Here is a 21969-nt window from a genome sequence, read left to right as displayed (position 1 = left end):
GTCATGGAGACAAATTCCAAGTCAGTCCCGATCCAAGGCTCCTCAAAGAGACCATCTACTGTGGAACACAGCTATGAGATGTCTTTAGAATGTTGAGAAATGTCATACAAAAGTGCAGAACAAAGTGTATTTACAGTATATATATATATACATACCCTTTCCAAAAAATTAGAATGTCATGGAAAAGTTGTTTAATTTCCATAATTCCATTCAAAAAGTTAAACTTTCATAAATTATAGATTCAGGGCCCACAATTTAAACGATTTCAAGTGTTTTTGTTTATTTTTACGTAATTTGGGCTTCCAGCTCATAAAACCCACGAAAACAGGAATTCAAAAAATTTGAATACTGTGAAGAAATCACCATTTACTTCTCAGTTTTTGCAGAAAAAAAAGAAAGAAATTAAGATCACATCAAATCAATCAAAATATGGTACTTTCAAAACGATATGTCAATCTTCAATACTTGGTTGGGAATCCCTTTGCCTTAATCACTGCCTCGATGCCACGTGGCATTGAAGCAATCAGCCTGTGGCATTGCCTGGGAGTTATGGAAGCCCAGATTTCCTTGATGCTTGCTGTCAGCTCTTCTTTGTTGTTGGGTCTGGTGCCCCTCATTTTCCTCTTGAGAATACCCCATAGATTCTCAATGGGGTTTAGGTCCGCTGAGTTGGCTGGCCAGTCAAGCACTGTGATGGCATGGGCATCAAACCAGGTTTTGGTGCTTCTGGCGGTATGGGGAGGGGCCAGGTCCTGCTGGAAGATGAAATCTGCATCTCCATACAGATCCTCAGCAGAAGGAATCATGAAGTCCTCTAAAACATTCTGGTAGACTGTTGCGGTGACCTTGGATTTAAGAAAGCAGAGTTTACCGACATCTGCACCGGACATTGCACCCCAAATCATGACGGACTGTGGATATTTCACACTGGACCTCAGGCAGCTTGGGTTCTGTTCCTCACCCGTCTTCCTCCAAACCCTTGGACCTTGATTCCCAAATGAAAGGCACACTTTACTTTCATGGGAAAAGAGGACCTTGGACCACGGGCCAACAGTCCAGTCCTTCTCCTTGGCCCAGTGGAGACGCTTCCTACGTTGGCTCAGGTTCAGAAGTGGCTTGACCCGAGGAACCCGGATACGTCTGAATGTGGTGGTTTTTGAAGCTGTGACTCCCGCCTCATTCCACTCTTTCTGGATCTCTGCCAGATTCTTGAATCTTCCCTGTTTGATAATCCGCTGAAGCCCACGGTCATCTCTTTTGCTGGTGCATCTTCTCCTGCCACATTTTGCCCTTCCTCTAGACTTTCCATTGATATGCTTGGACACAGCACTCTGTGAACAACCAGCCTCCTTAGCTATGAACTTTTGTGGCTTACCCATCCTATGGAGGGTATCAATGATGGTCTTCTGGCCAGTTGTCATGTCTGCAGTCTTCCCCATATTGAACCCAACTGAGACAGTTGAACCAAACTGAAGCAATTCAATGACACCTGGGGAAGCCTGTGCAGGTGACTTGACTTTAGTAGATGATTAGTGTGTGACACAGTATTCTGGGTTGGGTTTAATGAGCTGGAAGCCCAAATTATGTAAAAATAAACAAATAAACACTTGAAATCGTTTAAATTGTGGGCCCTGAATCTATAATCTATGAAAGTTTAACTTTTTGAATGGAATTATGGAAATTAAACAACTTTTCCATGACATTCTAGTTTTTTGGAAAGGGTCTGTATATATATATATATATATATATATATATATATATATATATATTTGTTTCCGTACAAAAGAGTTTTGTTTTTTTTTTACAAGCGCGTAAGGCACAGACTAGGGCGAAATAAAAAGATTTGATCATTCCTGCTCAAAGTGCCACTACAGCGTCTAAACAACCTTTTTTTTGGTGATTTGCTTTGTGTCTTTCAGTGAGGAAAGCAAAGTAAAGGCAATGGTGGGATTGATTGAAAGAGAGACACTTTTCTCCTTCATTTGGTCTTAGCAACACAACATTGCATCAGGTTTTGGTCTGCTGTGCACCAAGCTGCCATCACGCGGAGGAAAAGAAGCCAACAGAATTAATACTGTAACTAAACCCGACCTGAATGTGCTTCCACATCCTCTTTGGCCTCGAGTCAACGGCTGGAATGGACGCGAGGCACGCGCCGCTATTGCTTCGTTAGCCGTCTCGGTAGGAAATCACGTATAAAAAATATAGAAAAATATCTCCTCAGGTGATTATCCTGCATGGTGGAAAAGATCGGGTGATATCAAAAAAGTGCAATCCTAAAGAGTAAAAAAAAAACAAACTGACATTCTGGCTTACAAAGTCTTATCGTAAGGCGTTGATGATAAAAATACTTGGAGTATAAAAATATTGTAAGGAGTGGCGTTACAGTACTACCAACACGTGGGCTTCAGCTCTCTGACGCGAGTCCGCTAAGTGCTTTCTTGCCCCCGACCCCAACCGTCGCACGGAGCTCACCCTGGCGGCCTCGCTAATCTGGGCTGAGTCATTGGGGGGAGGAGCTTGGATGGATGTTGGGAGAAAGAGGGGGGGTGGGAGATGAGAGCGGAGAGCCTCAGAAGCCGCCCTGCACGAAGGGGTGGCTGAGCAAAACGTCGGCGGTGGGCCTCCACTTCTCCTCCACGAAGACCTGCCGCAGGAAGTCCCTGCAGGCCTCAGACACGCCCTCCGGGAGCGTGGGCTTGGTGGGCTGGGTGGCGATCTTAAAGATGGCCGCCATGGCCTCGTACTCGGCCCAGGGCGGCTTCTGGGTGAGCATCTCCACCACGGTGCAGGCCACGCTCCTGCAGACACACAAGCGGAACATCAGGTGACGCATGTCATCACACGGACTCCACCTGGCGTCCTTCTTACCACACGTCGGCTTTACGGCCGTATCCCTCCCCGTTGATGACTTCCGGGCTCATCCAGTAGGGGGTGCCGGTGACAGACTTGATGCCGGTACCGGACATGCAGATGGTCTGGATGCGTTTGCTCGCTCCGAAGTCTCCCAGCTTGACGTTCCCGGAGGAGTCCCGCAGGATGTTTGCACCTGGTTGGAAGAGAAGCAAAGCACGACGGCGTTATTCAAGAGTCTCCAGGGGACCAGCAACCGCCTTCAAGGAAAACTTGCATCGGTTTGGACACTCAATTACCAATAAAATGTCAGGAACACTCGCACCTCACTACAGTTTTCTTTTTGTTGGAAGTATTACACTAAAAATACTTGGCTAATTACATTCAATGGATTTTTGTTGGCATGGCTGGCAGCAGCATTCAGTACTTCCCAGGTCACAGTAATCTAATTGTGGCGGTACAGTTTGATCCGTGGCGGGCTGCAGTGGGAAACACGCAGCATGAGTTTTATTAGAGTTGCACTGAGAAGTCACTTTGTCATATTAGCCGAGCTTGAACAGCAAATTATGATTTATGAATGATCATAAATCACAGCATAAGATGCAAGAATAAGTTGAGAATTCTATACTGTCATTTATCATCATGAAAAAATCTCTTATACTTTTTTTTCCTAAAAAATAATAATATTCTAAGTTTGTTTTTCCACTTTGCCACACACTCATCTACAGTCCTGAAAGAAGTATTTAGTATTAGTAGAAGTATTTATTTTAGTAGTACTGTAGTGGAATACTTCCAACAGAGGAAAACAATGCAGAATTATGTTGTAAAACTATGAGAAAAAAATGTTTTAATAATAACAACAATAATAATGACAATTTGGGCCAAAATAAAATGACAAAAAAACCCTAATTTTATTTTTCTAAAAATAAATAAATAAATAAATAAAATTATGAATGATTTCTCATTGTTTTGTTGAATACAACTTTAAAATAAAAATGATTAAAAATGACAAGAATAAAAGGGTAAAGTTGCAAGAATAGTTTTTTAATGCTGTCATTTATGAATGAATTATGCTGCAAAACAAAGAAAAAAAATGTTGTTCCATTTTTCTGAAAAATATATATGTAATATTACTAATAAATCATTAATATTATGAGTTTAATGTCTTTTTTCAAAAGAAAAATGACAAGAATACAATGGTAAAGTTGCAAGAAAACATAGTATTTTTGTTCAAAGGCTGTCATTTATGAGAATTATGTTGCAAAACTATGAGAAAGGAATCATCATTTGAATTTTTCTCCATTCCATTCATTCCATTCCATTTTCCTCTGCTTATCCGGGTCCGGGTCGCGGGGGCAGCAGTTTCAGTAGGGAAGCCCAGACTTCCCGGTCCCCGACCACCTCCTCCAGCTCCACCGGGAGGACACCAAGGCCTTCCCAGGCCAGCTGTGAGACATAATCCCTCCAGCGTGTCCTAGGTCTTCCCCGGGGCCTTCTCCCGGCCGGGCATGCCCGAACCACCTCACCAGGGAGGCGTCCGGGAGGCATCCGGACTAGATGCCCAAACCACCAGCTGGCTCCTCTCCATGTGAAGGAGCAGCGGCTCTACTCTGAGCTCCTCCCGGATAACCGAGCTCCTCACCCTGTCTCTTAGGGTGAGTCCCGCCACCCTACGAAGAAAACTCATTTCAGCCGCTTGTATCCGCGATCTCGTTCTTTCGGTCACGACCCAAAGCTCATGACCATAGGTGAGGGGGGGAACATGGATCTAACGGTAAATTGAGAGCTTTGCCTTCCGGCTCAGCTGTCTCTTCACCACGACGGTCCGGTACAGCGACCGCATTACTGCAGACGCTGCGCCGATCCGCCTATCGACCTCATGAATTTTTCTCAAAAATTCCATGAATTAATTTTTATGATAATAAAAATTAACACTATGAAATAATAAAAAAAAATATTTTGTAAGAAATACAGGAAATAATCACGAAAAATATTATAAATTATGATATACTTTAATATTAATTTCTGATATTATAAAATAAATAATATAAATCATTCATCATTAAGAAAAAATGACAACTTTATTCTTGCAAATGTATCATTTAATTCTTGTCATTTTTAGTTTTTTTCATTTCCAAGGAATAACTGTCACATTTTGGTGCAGATCTGGAAAAAGGTCCTCCCTCACGTTTTCTCAGCAAAGTCATCAGAAAGCTAATGATGAAACGTACGCAGGTCCCCCCCCCAATGTTCCACCTTCCAGCTTCCTAAAGATGGTGCTCCTTGGAGACGTCCATCCCGCCGTAAAAGAAATGTAAGTTTTTTGGGGACGTTGACTTGACAGAAAGTGCTGACAGCTTTTTGAGCGCACACAGAACAAGTTTTGTGGCGGGATGTCGAACAAGATTTTTGGTGTGGAGAAAAGATCCCGCCCACACGTGCGCTCACACGGCCGCCTGTGTCGTGTGCGCTATCTTTGTTTTTTCCAGCCAGACGCTACATTTCCCTCCTCGCTCCCAGTGAGGTGACTCAAAGCGCTTGTGACCGCGAAAGCAAAGATTTTCCATCCGCCGGCAAACATTTTTAGAAGCTTGCCATCTCTCCGGCACTCCCCCCCCAAAAAAACAAAAAAACCCAGAAGAGTGCTTTAGAAATAGCCACACACTTCCAAGCGAGGAGGAAACGAGTGAAACGTTTGTTATTTTACCTTTGATGTCTCTGTGGACGATCATGTTGCTGTGCAGGTAGGACACGCCTTGCAGGATCTGCCTGCTGTACCTCCTGGTCACCTTCTCCGTCAGCGCCCCGTAGGCCTTCAGCTGGTCCTTGATGGAACCCTGAGGTCAGCACAATTCTTCACGTCAATGCTTGCTCGGAGCGTCCAGTGGAGGAGCATGCGTTCACAGCTCGCACTGCCACGGAGGCCATCAGGTACACAAATATGACTCTTGGATTTCCACCTGAAATGTGCAGCTTCCACTCCCCTGGGAAGACTTGCTGCAAGGTTTTGGAGCCCGTCTGTCATCCAAGCTTGGAGACAGAAAAGTAACCCCCAAACATGCAAAAGGCCTCCTTAAAAGACGTTTCAAAACGAAACCAACTGCAAATTGTTCATTTGATACGTAATTCTCCAATAATTACAATTCACTCATGAAGAGATCAATAAATAGATTGATACACAAACACAAATTTAAAAAAAAACACAAAAGTAAAAATGTGATAAGAGTAAAAACAAAAAAAACAGGAAGAAATTGTTCATAAAAAATAATTAACTAATTAAAAACAATAATAATAAAAAATAATTAAAATACACATTTTAACTGAGTCATTAGTAATAATGATAATAATAATAACTATAATAATGATAGTAATAATACATAAAAAATGATAAAAGTACAAATGTGATGAGTAAAAAAAGAAAGAAATAGTTAATAATAAATGGAAAATGAAGAGTAAGTGGAGACATTAAGGTCAATCAAAAACATTGAGACTAAATACCAGATTAAGTCATAAATAACAACAAAATAAATCATAACAATAAATAAAAAATCTAAAAGAAAGGACAAAGTAAGAATGTGATGAGTACAAATAAAGGAATAAATTGTTAAAAATGAATAGAAAATGAAGAATAAGTGCAGACATTAAATTCAAGGTAAATGAAATCCAAAACATGTCCAATAAATCCTGGAATAGAAATGTCGGCATGTAAATGAAGCAGGACTTGCTCATGAAAGAAAAGTTGAATTTGCCAACATCTACCTTACTAGTGAGGAGCTGATATCATCGATTGTTGATGACTTCAAGCTGTGCAATGCTTTATTTTCACAAATATGTTTTTAGATTGGAGTGAACCAACTGAAGGCCAACATCACCAAATCACTGAAAATGAACATAAGAATGATCGGTATCGGTACGTACTGGGTATCGGTTCGATAGAACGAGCACGAGCGCTGCTAGGGAGAAAGTGTTGTTGGGAAAATAAATCAAAAGAAAAGAAAAAGAGCACATACGCACCCCAGGCATGAACTCCACGAAGATGGTGAGCTTCCTGTGCTCGAGGTCGCGCAGGCAGCCGTAGTACTGCACGATGCGGTCGTGACGAAGGTTCTTCAGCAGCTGAATCTCGCACTCCAGAGCGTTCACCTCCTGCACGCAAACCATTCAGAACGCCGCGCACCAAAACCCCTCCTTTTTATTCACGCTCACCTTGCTGGTTTCCTGACAGTCGGGGTCAAAGGGCACCTGCTTGGCGGCCAGCTCGCGGCCCGTGTCGGCGTCGTAGCACAGGTACACCTCCCCGAAGGCCCCGCGCCCCAGCAGCTTGCCCTGCCGCCAGTTGACCGGCGCCCGCGGTGCTGCACAAACCAAAAAGAATTCACTTGATCGCACGTGAGATGGAAGCGTCCATCTTCATCAAATCCTCGCTAAGTTTCCGCCACGGCGCCTCAGGGGGACGGGAGGAGGATCATCTCCGCAGCCCAGACGGCGAGACTTCGTCTGGGCATTGGCGCACGCTCTTTGTGGCCGCCTTTGGCGGCACGTGGGCGGGCGGGAAGAACCCACGAGACGAGCCGACAGACTGCTGAGCTTTTTCACGAAACACATAAAGACGCTTTATGGGAGTCTTACTGTCACAAACATCCTCATAAACACCCACACGCTGCTTACTGGACAATAAATCACACTGCACAAGTTACACACACTCAATCTCACTGCTTCCTCTCTCCTCCACTGCTCAAGTTACACACACTAAATGTTACTGCTTCCTCTCTCCTCCACTGCTCTGCACCGCCTTCTTTACTGCAGAGACTTCAATTTAAATAATTTGAATTTTAATATTACTGATAAGATAATACATATGATTATTGATACAAAAGTCAATTATGTGAAATGGATTGATGACGTCTTGAGTGCAGTACTTGGCTGCAACCAGCAGAGGCGCCGTTGTTTCAGTCTCAAGGAGCACGGCTGGCACGGAAACAGGAGTTGAGAACATTCAAAGAGACCGTCCCATCCCGCCAACAATACAAAAATATGATATTTTCCCCCCACTCAGCGTTGACGTGCAGGGAAAAAAAACTCACACTTGGCCGTCCCGCGCTGGCAGCTTTTGTCGGCGGGGCGTCCCAGTGAGCGCAGCTCGGCGTACTGCATGGTGCTGTCTCCGTTGTAACTGCGCGTGCGGCTGGAGGGAACCAGCTGGAACAGGTTTTCCTGCGGCATGAAGCTGCGCGGAAGTGTCCTGCGACCTACAAGAATAAAAAAAAAAAAGTAGACATATTAATGATTTTTGTGTGTGTGTGGAATGGGGCATGCTTCCCCTCAGACAGGAAGCGGGGCGGCCGTGTTTTCACAGCAGAGCAGGTTGAAGAGAGGCAAACGTAAATCATTGCTAGCCAAAGTTAGCCTCTGAGTTAGCAACAACATGCTCTTTTGCACAAAATACTCACGATCTCCATAGTCCTTGCTCCGATTGGGCAGCTGGAACTGGCGAGGAAAAGTCCCTCCTTTCCTGTGGCGTCCTAATGGAGGACAAACAGGCGCTGAGTTAAGTCGGAAGGCCGTTACTGAGCACAAAATCAAGCTTGGGGACAAAATACGAGAGACACACACGAGCGAGCGATTGCATCTGTTGCATCACTGCCGCCAGAAGAGGTCATGTGATGCTAGCTTAGCCTGAACGCTGCAGAGCCCAAAGGAGCAGTAACTGAAGGCAGGTGAGGACGAGTGCTGATGTGCACACATACACACGCATGCGCACACACACGCACGCACGCACGCACGCACGCACGCACGCACGCACGCACGCACGCACACACACACACACACACACACACACACACACACACACACACGTAATAGAGAACATTGAGAGCCACTTGCAATTGGAAGCAGCTGTTCTGTCAGATGACTCCCCGCAAACCCCCACCACCCCACCCCACCCCACCCCGTGCTGTTTTTGCGGCTGTCTCCCATGGTGACGGGAGTTATTTTTTGTGTTTGGCTCGGCGCAGAACGAAGAGGAAAAATCGACTCAACAGGGGAATGATAAACAAATAGTGGAGCTCTCAGGGAGAGGGCCGTGCAGCTTTACATTGGGAAGTGTGTGTGTGTGTGTGTGTGTGCGTGCGCATGTGTGTGAGTGTGGTGGAGCGTGTGTGTGCACGAGGGGGGTCTGCAAGTGGGGCACACAATGAACACCTCCACACCTTCTTCTCTTGCACCGGCAGAGAGAAAGAAAAGGAGCAGATTGGAAGAGACGTTCACAAAGGGCAGACTGGTGTTATCTGTGTGTGCGTGTGTGTGTGTGCGTGTGCGTGTGTGTGTTTGATGAGTCTCCTGAAGGGATGGGGACAGCCTGCCCCCCCACGGTTGGGATTATGACAAGCTAACAGACCCTCTTTGATGGAAGAGCATCTTTCCACCAATGAGTAAGGAGGCTGCCAATTCTGGGGGACGGTCATCAAAGGGTGGGCTGGACATGAACACACGTCTTTCTATTTTATGTGCCTTCTAAAGATATAAAAAGAGGTGAAAGAGGAAGCTAATGAATGCACGTAATGGGACACACCTATTAAAACACCTCCAAGAAGCTCCAGCAAGGTTTAGTGGTTTTCCATCCAAGCAGTGAGCGTGTAGTAGCAGGTACATTCATGATAACATGGAATACTTCCTTCCTGGGTGCATTGATTTCACATAGCAACATAGAAAGGAACGCTACACCTAGCATCAAAAACCAAAACACAGCAGCAGTGGCGGCAGCTCCAATATGTAGCGTTACCTTTGGCTAGTGGCCTGAGGCGTTGTGAGCGAGTGCGTGGTGAAGCTAGTCGCTAGCCGGGTAGTGGCTAGCCGCTGTGGTGTGGCGAGGTGTCACTACGGCAGTAACGTAGTTTTTGGGTGTAACAATGTTAATAACAATAATAATAACCATGTCGCTGTAGCTTGGTTAATATGCAGGTATTTGTATTGTATTGTATTGTACTTTATTTATCCCACAGCGGGGAAATTCACTTGTTACAGCAGCAAGCAAGATACGCAAGTAAAGAATACATATTGACTACAACATGGTTCAGGTGGTGCAGGTGTTGTAGAGCCTGACAGCGGTCGGTATGAAGGACCTGCGGAACCTCTCCTTCTTACACCGTGGGTGTAACAGTCTGGTGCTGAAGGAGCTGCTAAGGGAACCCACAGTGTCATGTAGGGGGTGAGAGGTGTTGTCCATGATGGATGTCAGCTTAGCCAACATCCTTCTCTCCCCCACTTCCTCCACGGAGTCCAGAGGACCGTCCAGGACAGAGCTCGCTCTCATGATCAGTCTATTGATCCTGCTCCTGTCCCTGTCCGTGCTGCCCCCTCTCCAGCAGCCCACAGCATAGAAGATGGCTGAGGCCACCACAGAGTCATAAAAGGTCCGTAAGAGAGTCCTGCACACACCAAAGGACCTCAGTCTCCTCAGCAGGTGGAGGCGACTCTGGCCCTTCTTGTAGAGGGCGTGGGTGTTGACGGACCAGTCCAGGTGACATGACGTGATGTAAATGGAACGTTGTGCGCTTTTTGGAGGTTTTTTTTTTTTTTTAGAAGGCTTTATTGTCGGAATAGTTGTGTCCCATTCCGTGCATTCTTAGCTGCCTCTTTTTAGCTGTTTTTATACAGAACATAGAAAGACGTGTTCATGTCCCACATAAGGATTGTGGATGATGGGCAAAATTCCCCCAAAAAGTGCACTTTTCCTTTAAGGGAAGATATAATCATATTTTTTTGCATGAGTGAAAATGATTTAACCCAGACCAGAACCAGAGCTTTTGTGTGACATTTATTGAGTGTCTTACTGGCATTTTTGTTATTGTGACAAATACGTGCTTCATTGATAACGTTTAGCATTGAGATTTCTCACTTTGTTTGGTTGTCCTTGAATGCACCGTACCTGAGGTCTCTGCTGAGGCAACCGAAGCACACGATTGATTGGTGGCGAGTCGCTTGAGATGCGTTGAATAAGTGTGTGAGGCACATTTAGGCATTAAACCTGGATTGTCAACAATGGCAAAATACGAAAATGTCAACATCAAGCTAACAGGAGGGTTTGGAGGGAGAGGCGCGAGTTTTTTTGCCATGCACTGGTGGATCCGGAATTTTTATTTTTTTAATAAAGAAAAATTAAAAAATGAAATCTATAAAATAATTATATATCTACTTAAATTCAAATGAACCAATGAAAAATAAGATGATTAAAATCAACTGTACTGACATATTCATCAGTTGCCATGGACTCATTCCTGTAAATTCCCATGCATAGTCTTTGTCTTGAAGCTGCACAGAATGCATCAAGTGTTCTGTGCAGAGGGCGTCTCCAAGCTCTTGCGTGAATGTAATGTCATGTACCGGTAAGAAGAGGAAAAAGGAGCCAAATGCTGGATGTCTTGCATTGTTGTCCTTTGTTTCCTTGCGCATTTTTCATCGTGTGGCGCTGCTAAGACGTCACGCTATTCCTGTTCGAGCCAACAGTGTGACTTCTTGACAAAAATCCTCCTCCCTTCTTCTCCATTTTGTGGAAAAGCAGCTCATTAGCGAGAGCGAGGAGGAAACAGAGCTCCAGTTCCTTTCCTGCGACTATGATAACAAACACAAACAGGGAGAGCAAGCAGCCTTCCTGGTAGTCCGTGCACGCTTGCGTCACGTGCTCACACGCCAGCCCCCCCCTCACTCACTCACCTTTGTATTCGTAGCTGAGGTTCAGGTAATTGTTGTCACGGTTGTTCTGTGAGAAAGGTGGGCTGCAATGACAAGAAAAGAAGAAGAATTGAAAAAAAACCCAAAATAATTTGCTATTCGCTCGCTGCCTTATCTTCAAACGCCGTCTCTCTCCAGCTGATGGCCCCCCCGCCCCTCCACCTCACTGCACTCGACTTTTGCGTTGCAACTGCACAGCTTTGAGTCTTAACTGATGACTACCAATAACGTCCTGCCGCAGCGCGCTTGTGTTGCATGCATCCTAGTCCTCAGTCATTACAATATCATCATACGATCAGAGCTGAAACGCCGCCTTTTCACCGGGCCCACATGGCAGTGATGGTTACCCTCAGACGAACGCCTGGAACTCGGAAACGTATCATCACCTCATGATGTTAATACACATTTGATTTCATTTGCTCTGATTTTCATTTTCCAAAGACATCAGAAGTCAAGGTGCCAAGTGGAAATATTCATCATTCGTTTTAAATGGGGTTGGCAACAAAATAAGAAACTCCAACCGCATTCAGGAGGACAGAAGAAGTGTTTAAACTCCACCTGTTAAATGATATGTGTATCATTTGTTGTTGTAACAGTGACTAGAGTTTATTACCGTGTCACTCCACCACGGCTAAACTGTGAAAAGTGACAATTAGGGTCTGTCTTTACCTCTGAAATATATTTTGGGTCGATGGAGGTTGGTGAAAAGTCCTGTTATTATGATTCCCAGGGACGGAGCCTACCATTGATGCCATAGGGACTACATTCCCCCTCCCTCATAAACACATTATAACGGGACTGACCAACACCGTACAGCAGATGGCAGCGTAACTCTGCTTCCTAACACACCTCATACATGTCTGGTCTGTCAGAGAATAAGAAGATGTAGCAGGAGGGGTCAGTGCTATCAACTTTGTCGTTATATTTAGCGTGTATTCAGACCCCCCCTAGATTCTGTTTTTCAAAAAAGCAACTTGTGACAAATCTAGCAAGTTTTTGTGGTCTTTTCTTTTTGTCTCCCATAGCATCCAAAAAAATGCCACACGTATGCATCATGGCCAGTTATGCTAATTAGACGCTGATGACAGACTTTGCATTCCTGTGGGAAACTCGATGATTGTTATCAGAAATTCTGGTTAGTTCTTCATCATAATCCACATCCTCAGCCAAATGTAACGTCTGCATGTGTCCAATTTGCGCTTTTCGTTGACCAAACAACTGAAAAAGGTTAATAAAACACCAAAGGTAATGGTGACCCAAGACTTTTGCAGAGTTCTGTGTCGTGGATCACACGACAAGAGTTGCACTATGAGAAGTCCAAGCAAGCAGGACCTTATATTTCATAATGACATATCTGGCTTATCCGCACCTCCCCCGGTCGGAGAGTGACGTCTCTGCTGACCACGGGGCGTCGCGGGGCCACGGGACCCCTGGATAAGGGGCACGCATGCCCGCTCGCAGGGAAAAGTTCCATGCAGCGGTTTCCTGCCATTGTTGTTGGGCCTGCAGGCCTGATAAGCCTCGTGCAGGTAAGAGCTGTTTCCGCTCCTCGCTCGCTCGCTCGCTTTTCTTTTTCCCTTTCCACTCCAAATCCCCTCGTTAGCGCTCTCACTCCTCCGCTCTCCTGTCTCTCCTTCTGCTCCTCTAGTGATAGCTGCAGTGGAGTCCGGGTGCCCGGATAAAGAGTCGTGTTGCTATGGCAACAGCAAGGTGACCAGATTCTGCTTGCACTGGCGCTTAAAACACGCTTTACTGGCTGCAAACACTCCAACTCACCTGTCCAGCGCTTGCTCGATTGATTGACAGCTGCTCGACAGCGAGTTGCCTGCACTGCCAAAGGGATCCATCATCTGAAAGGCGACGGCAACACAACAGCACATCAGAATGCAAGTCGCACTCCGGCCACAACATTAGGCACACCGACACCTGACTGAGGTCTTACACTGAGGTCCTGAGTCTCGGGGATGAACTCGCCCTCGCTGTGGATGCTGGTGTAGGAACCCTGGCGAGCGATCTGCTGCTGCTCCTCGGGGACGCTCCCCGGGGGCGGTGACGTGCGACCCGTGTGGAGGGAACCTGGCGGGAGGAAGTCAGCATTAAGACGTGACAAAGACAACCAAAGTGGGGGCTATTCTGATGAGCGTTACTCATTGCGGCGAGTGGATGAATGATTAACAAAAGCACGTCGCCGCAGCTGACCTCCATTACCGAGACAAACGCTCGGCCGACTGAGTCCAGATGCGGCGTTCGCCCTTGAGTCGCTTTATGTCCGACTGCGACTCAAACCGGGACGAGAGAATACCAACACTGGTGTTGAATCATACACGCTCACACGTGTCACCTCTCGTCTGCCGTCCTGTGGGGCAGTGAGCAGGGAGGGGGGATCGATCTATGTGGATTTCAACAACTGGGGCGTCAAAGGGGGCACCAGGGTGTTTACACGGCGCTCGCATTCAAACGTACTGCCAGCATTCAAATGCTGCTTTGAGTAGATAAGCACGCCTGAAGCAGCACACGCACGCACACGAGTTAGACAGCTAATGATAGCCATTTGACAAAGTTAGCCTATCGTAACAACACAAGGACCGGAAATTATTCATCGCTTATTTTGATACTTATACTTATTTTTTGACAAATACTTTCTTTGGTACATCTTATCTTGCAATATGATGTCTTTATTCTCAGAATATGACTGACTTCAATATCGTAATATTACGACTTTGACACAACCTCATTTTCCTCAAATTGCAAATTATTCTTTGTTTTGTTTGTTTCTCATAATATTACAACTTTTTTAGTCTTTAATTTTTCAACTTTATGCTTTTTTCCCCCTTAATATTATGAAATTATACTCGTAATATTTCATCATTATTCTTGTAAAATTACTGCTGTTTTCCATTTTTGTTGTTGTTTTTTTATATTAAAGAATATTCTGAGGGATGATTAAAAAAAAAACAGCCCCCCGAGCCGCACTTTGGAAACCCCCAATTCACGCCAATTATTATGCAGTTTAATTGTGAAAATTATATATATATATATATATAGATATTTTTTTTTTGTACAATCTGTTGTTTTAAACCACAACTGGTAACATATGCAGGCTGTTTCTTTGGTTGAAAAAAAGATTTATATAATAAATATTATGTCTGAATTGTATATTTTTGTCAGATTTTTATTCCAGTATTTTCTCATTTATTTATTCATCTTTAATCACAATTATTTCATTTTCAATTCATTATTAATTCAAACTTTTCTTATTTTATTTACACTTATTATTTGAGTCATTACTTGCCGAATACATTTGTATTTGTATTTAATGTTAACAATATATTAATAATATTATTATTTTGATAATAGCATTTTATTTTAACACCCATTATTCTTCTTTTTCACTGCGCAAGCTACACTCACATCGCATCATATTTTCTACTCCCACCTAAAGACAGGAGTGAATGCACTTTTAAATGTAAACACATGAATTATTCTTAGTGTCAACATGTTAAAAAAGATGGTATTAATTGCTTATCAGTCATAAATATAGAGAAGGGTAGGGGTAGGGGTCGGAGTAAGTAAGCCGTCCCACAACAATCCTGATAAACAGACACCAGTTGGGAGTTTTGTCCACGTCCACGCAGTTTTGTGTGTCTGAGGATATCCATCAAGCAATGAAAACACGTCTGATAAAAGCTGAAATGTGAGCACCTGTGGAGTGTTTGCGCACCCTCTCCGAGCCCTTCAGCAGCGAACCCTTCAGATCGCCAAGCGACCGCGCTGACCTCATCTCGCTCTGCTTGTCTCTGCTGTTCACCTGCAGGTACTGCAAGGAAGGGGAGTCAGGGTGAGGGGGGCGGGTGTACGAGACAGGAAGAGAAACACGTCATCCACACGTCATGCTTCCGCTGAGTGACTTGATGATGTTGACTTTGAATGCATATCAGCTTGATGTCATTCGACAACAAGCCGCTGCTGAACTTCCTTCTTGTGGTTGTTGAAATCAAATGAGCGTTTCTTGGGGGTCTCACATGGTTGTTCTTGGGGGTTTTCAGCACTATCCTGAGCAGGCCGTTGGTCGCTGTGCTGCAGCTTAAAGACAACAGGGCCTGGTCCAGGTCCTCCTGGGTCTTCAGGGGCAGAAGCAGCTAAAAAAATAAAAGCACGATGTGACCTTTTCTGTGTGCGTAGGAGGAATGGCCCATTTCTCTTTAGCTTTCTCTAAGGTTTAGCGGATAGGGTTCATTATATGACTGCTTTTACATTTTCACCAAGGCTAAAAACCACTCAGGTGCAACTACTGTACTGCACGCCTGGCCAGAGGAAATACCCACTGTTGTACCTCTTTCTCTGTAAAGAACATGTCCAACTGCTGGCCAAAGGCCTCTGTCACTTTCTGCAGCAGCTCCTTGATCTTCAGCGGCCTGTGGAATGGGATGATTCTGGGAAGAAAGGAGGTGAAAAGTCAAAAGGTGGCCGAAAAACAACATTAAAAAAATACAAAAAAAAATCACATTTTCTTCCATTCTTTCATTTTCTATGCCGCTTGTCCTCCCTAGGATTGCGGGGGTATGCTGGAGCCTATCCCAGCTGACTTGGGACAATAGGTGGGGTACACCCTTGACTAACCTATCACACCACACGTTTTTTTTTTGTGTTTTTCATTGCACCTGAAAGTTTCTCACCCTGCCTGTGGAGTGGTGGGGTGGGAGTGGGAATTTTTCACGCCCCCCCCTCATTGAAATACTATAAAGCCCCTGATATGTATGCATTCGTACAAACCACTGTATGAGTTGCCAGCGTTGCGCATACAATCACCTGATTATCAAAACTGATGAATAAAATGACCCCGCGACCCTAATGAGGAGAAGCGGCATAGAAAATGGATGGATGGATGGATGGATGAATAAAATGAGCAGAGACAAAATCTGCAACAAACAATTTCCAAGTTAAGTTTACCCACAGCCCCCCGACACCTGTCCCACTATTTGAGAAGCACTGATTTAACAACATAACATGCTCATCATCTCCTTATGCGAGCGTATTTTGTGCAGTGACAAACAGTATGTTGGCTGTTTTTTTAATACTGCAGCAGAAGCAACTGTCGAGTGAGAGAAGGTGTGTTTCTGTGCTTGTGGAAGACTATCCTTACCACTAATTGATACATGATAGATGCTAAGTGATGCTACGCTGCCAGTACCAATCACAAACTATCATAAGATGTTGTGGTGTGCACGTAGCCGAGTAAAGGCCTACGTGCTGCATGCGCTCCACTCCGCTCTTATCGGCGACTGTTTGCAAAAATCCACGCATGAGCGCGCCTCCCAAATCAGCGTGCGTGTCGGCCGCTGTTTCAACACCGCTGGGCCTCCCTCATCCCAGCCAGCGCACACAAAGGCAGATGGGAAACTTCCTGAGAGGAAGGGGGGGAGGGGGGTAAAAAAGAAAAAAAGAAAAAGTGGAGCGGCAGCAAAAGCAGCAGGATGTGTGTCTTTCGCTGCTCTCGAAAGAGTGACAGGGTGAAAGATAGAGAGACGCTGAGATATTTACAGAAAAGAAGGCTGACAGGCCTGAGAAAACAAAAGGAAAGAGACGCATTTATTCACTTTTCACTGTGCTTTTGAAGAATCCGCCCCCGTTATCTTTTTATAGTATATCCTGATAAAGAAAGAAATAAAAGACCTTGTTTTTACTGCGCCATTTCCTCATCAGAGGACAAGACGTGGGCCTAACTTAATGGCTGTTCATTGGCGTCCACCTTTGAGGAGAGGATTCTGGGAAGAGGGAGGCCTGCAGATCACAACACTCCTTGTCTCTGTTTATGCTCTCAGATGATGAGTGTGATAACCAGCCGGAGCGTCACAAAGATATGCCGTTCCTTCCTGTCAAGCGAGCATGGCAAGAAACGTGCACGCATTTGCGGCAAACACACACGCACACTCCTTCGCGCTCTGGCCCTGAGGCAAAACCAGGGGAAAAAAACAGACTCGCTTCCCATTTCCTGCCCTAAGGCTCCAGCGACTGCCAATGAAAAGAGAGACGGGCCAATTAGATTCCATTGTGGACGGGCGACGCAGTGCTACTGACTCAGACAGACCAGCGGACGACGGCGGAATTCCCGATCACTGTAGCAAACAGGGATGGTAATTGCTGTGTGGGATTATTTCGAACTGAGAGGTGTCAGTCAAAGTGTGTGGAACTTAAACGTGGACTGCAGCTGGACGTGACTGGAACAGAATTGGTACAAACGGGCTTGACTGAAGTGCTGCAATTGGGAAAAAGGGATGACGCATTGCACATCTACATGAGTACACACTACCAGAGTAGACAGTATCCCACATCGTTTTATACATTATTATTCATAAATTATTCGGGGTGTCACAAGATCTTATGGGATTAAAACGTGACAAGAGTTCTTGTTGAGAAAAAACTGTCTTGTGGGAGACGCTAATAAAGAAATTGATCATACGATAAATGAAAATCAACTCCAGAATTTTGCCGACCTAAATGCATCGCCATGTGCATGAGTGTCTGTTTCCCTCTTCTCCCGCCTCCACACAGGCAGGAAGAGAGTTCACTCTGTGCAGCACCTTGGCACGTTTGTTCCATAGAACAACGGCATGAACGGAGTGATCCCTTCTGTCAGTCACAGTCTCTTTGTCTCGGTGGGCGGGGCCAGTAGCACACACACAAGAGTGCAGAAGAGTGTAACGTAGTAGAAGTTTAATTAGGAGATTGCAATATATTCTCATATATTTTTTCATTGTACTTTTCTTAAAAGTAATGACAACATCTCGCATCGTCTCGTAGGCCCAATCTCGCGTATCGTCTCATCTCGTGACACCCCCATAAATTATTAATACGGTACAAAAAACAAGAGAACTAGTTCCGTGCATATGGCGAAGGAATACTGAGGAAGGACATCACTTTTGTTTGTTTAAATTCACTTTTTTACCCTCATGATGTCTCCCAAGCATAACGCAGACTCTTCTGCTGGCAGCTTGTCAAGGAAAAGGAAAGTGAAAAGTGAAAAGTGAAGTGAAATTAGCCACAAAATGCTCAGAAAGTGGAGAAATTAACATTGGTTGCATGCTCGGTCCAAGATGTTCAAACGCTGCAACAATCATGAAGGATGAAGATGGTATCTTTGAACATGTGAAAGGATCTGCTCCTATGAAACAGACAGTGATAACAAAGTAGTGTAGTGCTCTCATATTGACACTTCCTCCTCTGTTCTGCTTTTTTAATGACAGTTTCATTGAATTCTTGTATTTCAGCTTTTTAGGAATAAAAGTCGAGTTGGAGCTCCTGTACCATGTATCATCTTCATCTTTTACATTTCAAACTGGTGATCAGGACTTGCACATGAAGATACAACCAGGGGATTAGTAAAGTAAAAAAACAAAAAAAGAAAAAAGAGGTGGGAACAAAGGCACTGTGACTCGGGTACATGGACATCTTGTCTCCTCCTTGCCGGCAGCCAATTAGGGCTGTGAAAACACAAAGAGGCTGCTGGATGTGCACACACTGTCACACTCGTCCTGTGTTTCGGACGCACTGCTGAACTTAAGGCAATTATTCTGGCCCCAGTCCATCTGGCGCCTCTTCAGATGCCGCAGAGGAATCTTTGTTTGTCATTTAAGGACTGTGCAATGTCCAGAAGTGAATTAGGAAACTTGCTAAAGCATCTTCACTTGAAAAGATGGCTGCTTTGTCTTCCAGTGTGGTGAACAACTGCTCCTCAATGTTCCACTGTGTAGCTGCTGCAATGAGGGCAGAGGAAACCTCGTGTTTCCCATACGATAGTCGAACCGCGATATCGCGCAGGACGACTGTATATATACAGCATATTCATGTGGACATGGCCTCAAAGCACTCATGCGACATGCATCACAGCAAATTATGCACATTACATGATGACATCATGAGCCCCCCATGCCACAGATATATTGTAGTTCTGTGTCACCTTCTGAAACCCAAGAAGGTGAGAGGGGGAGTGTTACAAACGGGGTACACCTGGAAGGCTGGGCACTCATCAGAATCATTTTGCACTCTTTTTTGTCTATCAGCACCCATACCCCACACCTCCACCCCCCCCACCCCCCCGCCCAAGCCTGAAACACGAGGCCTCAGCTAAATGTCAACCGAAGAATCTTCCTTCTTTCCACGCTACTCTGGCATGGATCTGTGATTACACAAAATCCCAGGCATAACAAGGGAATGAAGAGTTAAGGCAGGGATGGAGGCGTGAAAAAGCATCCAACATACCGTTTTTCTCTCTCATGCTCCAGCTTGACTCTTATATCCTGTTGAGGAAAAACAAGGAGAGAAGGAAGTCATGGAGGAGGAAAGTGATTCATGCTTTGATGGCAATACGTGAAAGCAGCTTTAATTGTCCGCCTGCGCTCCAAAGTGTGCATTAAATGTTTAGTGGAGCTGTGTGGCACAAAGATAAGGAGGTCATGTGACACAAAAAGGTGACACAATCAGATGACGTCTATTTATAGAAGCATCACCCGAGGGTGCAGGAATCCAGCGGAGCCTGGAAGTCTGCATGAGGTCATGTTGCAGCCCATTGGACAAGGAGCAGCTGTAACCCCGCCCCCTCCCTGCTCGCTGAGGCAACTCTCAACAGAAACTCTTCGTGCTCGCGTGTTTGATTATGGCAATCCTTGATCTCTGTCTGCACACTTTCATTGCACACAGGAAACACTCGCATGAGCTCTGAAAGAGCTGGAGTGCACTTTTTTTTTTTTTTTTAAAGGAACAAATTCATCACTCTGCTTACCTTACTGAGAAAATCCTGAACATAAACATCTATCACATTCCTATTTTTATTGTGACTTTGTACTGTATGTCTCTGACTTACTTGTATTTCAAATGTTAAGACAAACAATAACAATATACTCTAGCAGTTTTAGCAAGTCGGCCATCTTTGTGGAGTGTTGATTTAAACCAGGGGCATCCAAACTGTGGCTGGTTTTTGATCGGCACATTTTAAAAATACAATTAAACAAGAAAACTAACAAAAACAAGAACAAAATGGAAGAAAGTGCTGTAATTTTAGGAAATATTAGAGTGAAGTCATATGAAGAGAAAAAGTTGTTTTACAAGCAGTTGTAGTAGTTGTAATATGATGAATCCAAAATTATTTTTGACGCATACAGTTGAAATACAGTACAAATTTGAATAGCGTGATATTAGAAATAAAAAAAATAAAAAGGTGCAATCTTTGGAAAATTAAGTTGAGAAAAAAATGGTGAAGTAACAAAAATAAAGTCAAAATATTATGGGAAAAAAGTCCCAATGTTCCGAAAAACAAAAAAATGTGAATGTTTGTAAAAAATCAAATAAAAAAAATAAACGACAGCAAAAATGAAGTAATGTGCGGAGGGGAAAGATCATATGAAGCTGTGATGCCAGATGTTTTTTCTTTAAATAAGTATAACTAACATATCTACATGGAGGGGTTGACAAAATGTAAAATATTAAAGTGGTCCCCTCATCCTTTGCTTGGGTAAACTTTGAACACCCCTGCATTTGAAAACAAGCATGTCAGCCATGTTTGTGGCATGCTGCGTTCAGCACAACATGTCGGCCATGTTTGTGGTGTCTTGTTTGACAGCCATGTTTTTTAATGCATGTGTTGAATCATGCTAACTGTATGAAAATGACCTGTTTGTACAGCAAGGTTCTGCTCTTTGGCTTGTGGCTGTTGTGCTGCGTGTAGCAGGACCCCAGCGCTGCCAGGTCCTTCATGATGGAGTTGAGGGCCTCCTCGTCATCTGTGGGGGGGGGGGGGGGGGGGGGGGGGGGCAGAAAGCACACACACACTTTCCATCAGGTGAGGCTGTTTAGCGGAATACGACGTGATGATTTGCCATGTGCGTTAGAGGCCACATCTGCTGTGACGACGTTTCCACTGGGCGAGCCTCAGCACCCAGCAGCCATGCAGGTGGAACACCCAGGGAAACACTTTCCCTCCTCTGCTATTTTGTTTTGTTACGTTTTTATTCTTTCTGATAAGCATCGAGCGTCTTGCTCAAAGTCCGCCCACCCACACGACTCCTTCGCAAGACGCACGCACCCAACAGCCAAGCATGATAATTATCTTTGATTACGAATCAGTGCTTTGATTAAGATCTAGTTTGGGTGTATTATTATAAACAACAAATTACAAACCATGGAAATCCATGAAAATACGAGGTGTTCCTACATGCTGACTGCTGGACTTTCACCAAAATAAAACTTGGTCTGACCCCCACAACGTCCTCTTGCCAGGGTCCGCTGGTCGAGGCGAAAAGCAGGTTGCCGTGGTTACGGCCACGCAAATGTTAGGGGACCCGCCCAATGATCACATCTGCGGAACTAAGAACAAACAGCTCCAGGAAGTTT

At 44.7% G+C, this 21969-nt stretch overlaps 1 protein-coding gene across 2 annotated transcripts in view; it reads right to left on the bottom strand.

The window, feature by feature from the left end:
• Positions 1–1724: 1724 nt before the first annotated feature.
• Positions 1725–21969, bottom strand: part of map3k22 (mitogen-activated protein kinase kinase kinase 22) — a 43367-nt gene continuing 23122 nt past the window's right edge. The window contains exons 4-18 of one of the 2 annotated variants that reach the window (XM_054765453.1): positions 21250–21359; positions 19843–19880; positions 15917–16016; positions 15606–15722; positions 15286–15400; positions 13526–13659; positions 13360–13433; positions 11566–11627; positions 8304–8375; positions 7938–8102; positions 7060–7208; positions 6868–6999; positions 5561–5690; positions 2872–3049; positions 1725–2801 (exon numbers count right to left, since the gene is read on the bottom strand). In XM_054765453.1, the coding sequence (XP_054621428.1) occupies positions 2573–2801; positions 2872–3049; positions 5561–5690; positions 6868–6999; positions 7060–7208; positions 7938–8102; positions 8304–8375; positions 11566–11627; positions 13360–13433; positions 13526–13659; positions 15286–15400; positions 15606–15722; positions 15917–16016; positions 19843–19880; positions 21250–21359 (1805 nt within the window). In that variant the 3' untranslated portion in view covers positions 1725–2572. Of the gene's footprint in view, positions 2802–2871; positions 3050–5560; positions 5691–6867; positions 7000–7059; positions 7209–7937; positions 8103–8303; positions 8376–11565; positions 11628–13359; positions 13434–13525; positions 13660–15285; positions 15401–15605; positions 15723–15916; positions 16017–18529; positions 19627–19842; positions 19881–21249; positions 21360–21969 lie in introns of those variants that run through there. The other variant, XM_054765454.1, reaches the window with a different exon arrangement.

The sequence above is a fragment of the Dunckerocampus dactyliophorus genome, chromosome 21, assembly GCF_027744805.1.
Source record: "Dunckerocampus dactyliophorus isolate RoL2022-P2 chromosome 21, RoL_Ddac_1.1, whole genome shotgun sequence".
NCBI lineage: Eukaryota > Metazoa > Chordata > Actinopteri > Syngnathiformes > Syngnathidae > Dunckerocampus > Dunckerocampus dactyliophorus.
This window is presented reverse-complemented; position numbering and strand designations above follow the sequence as displayed.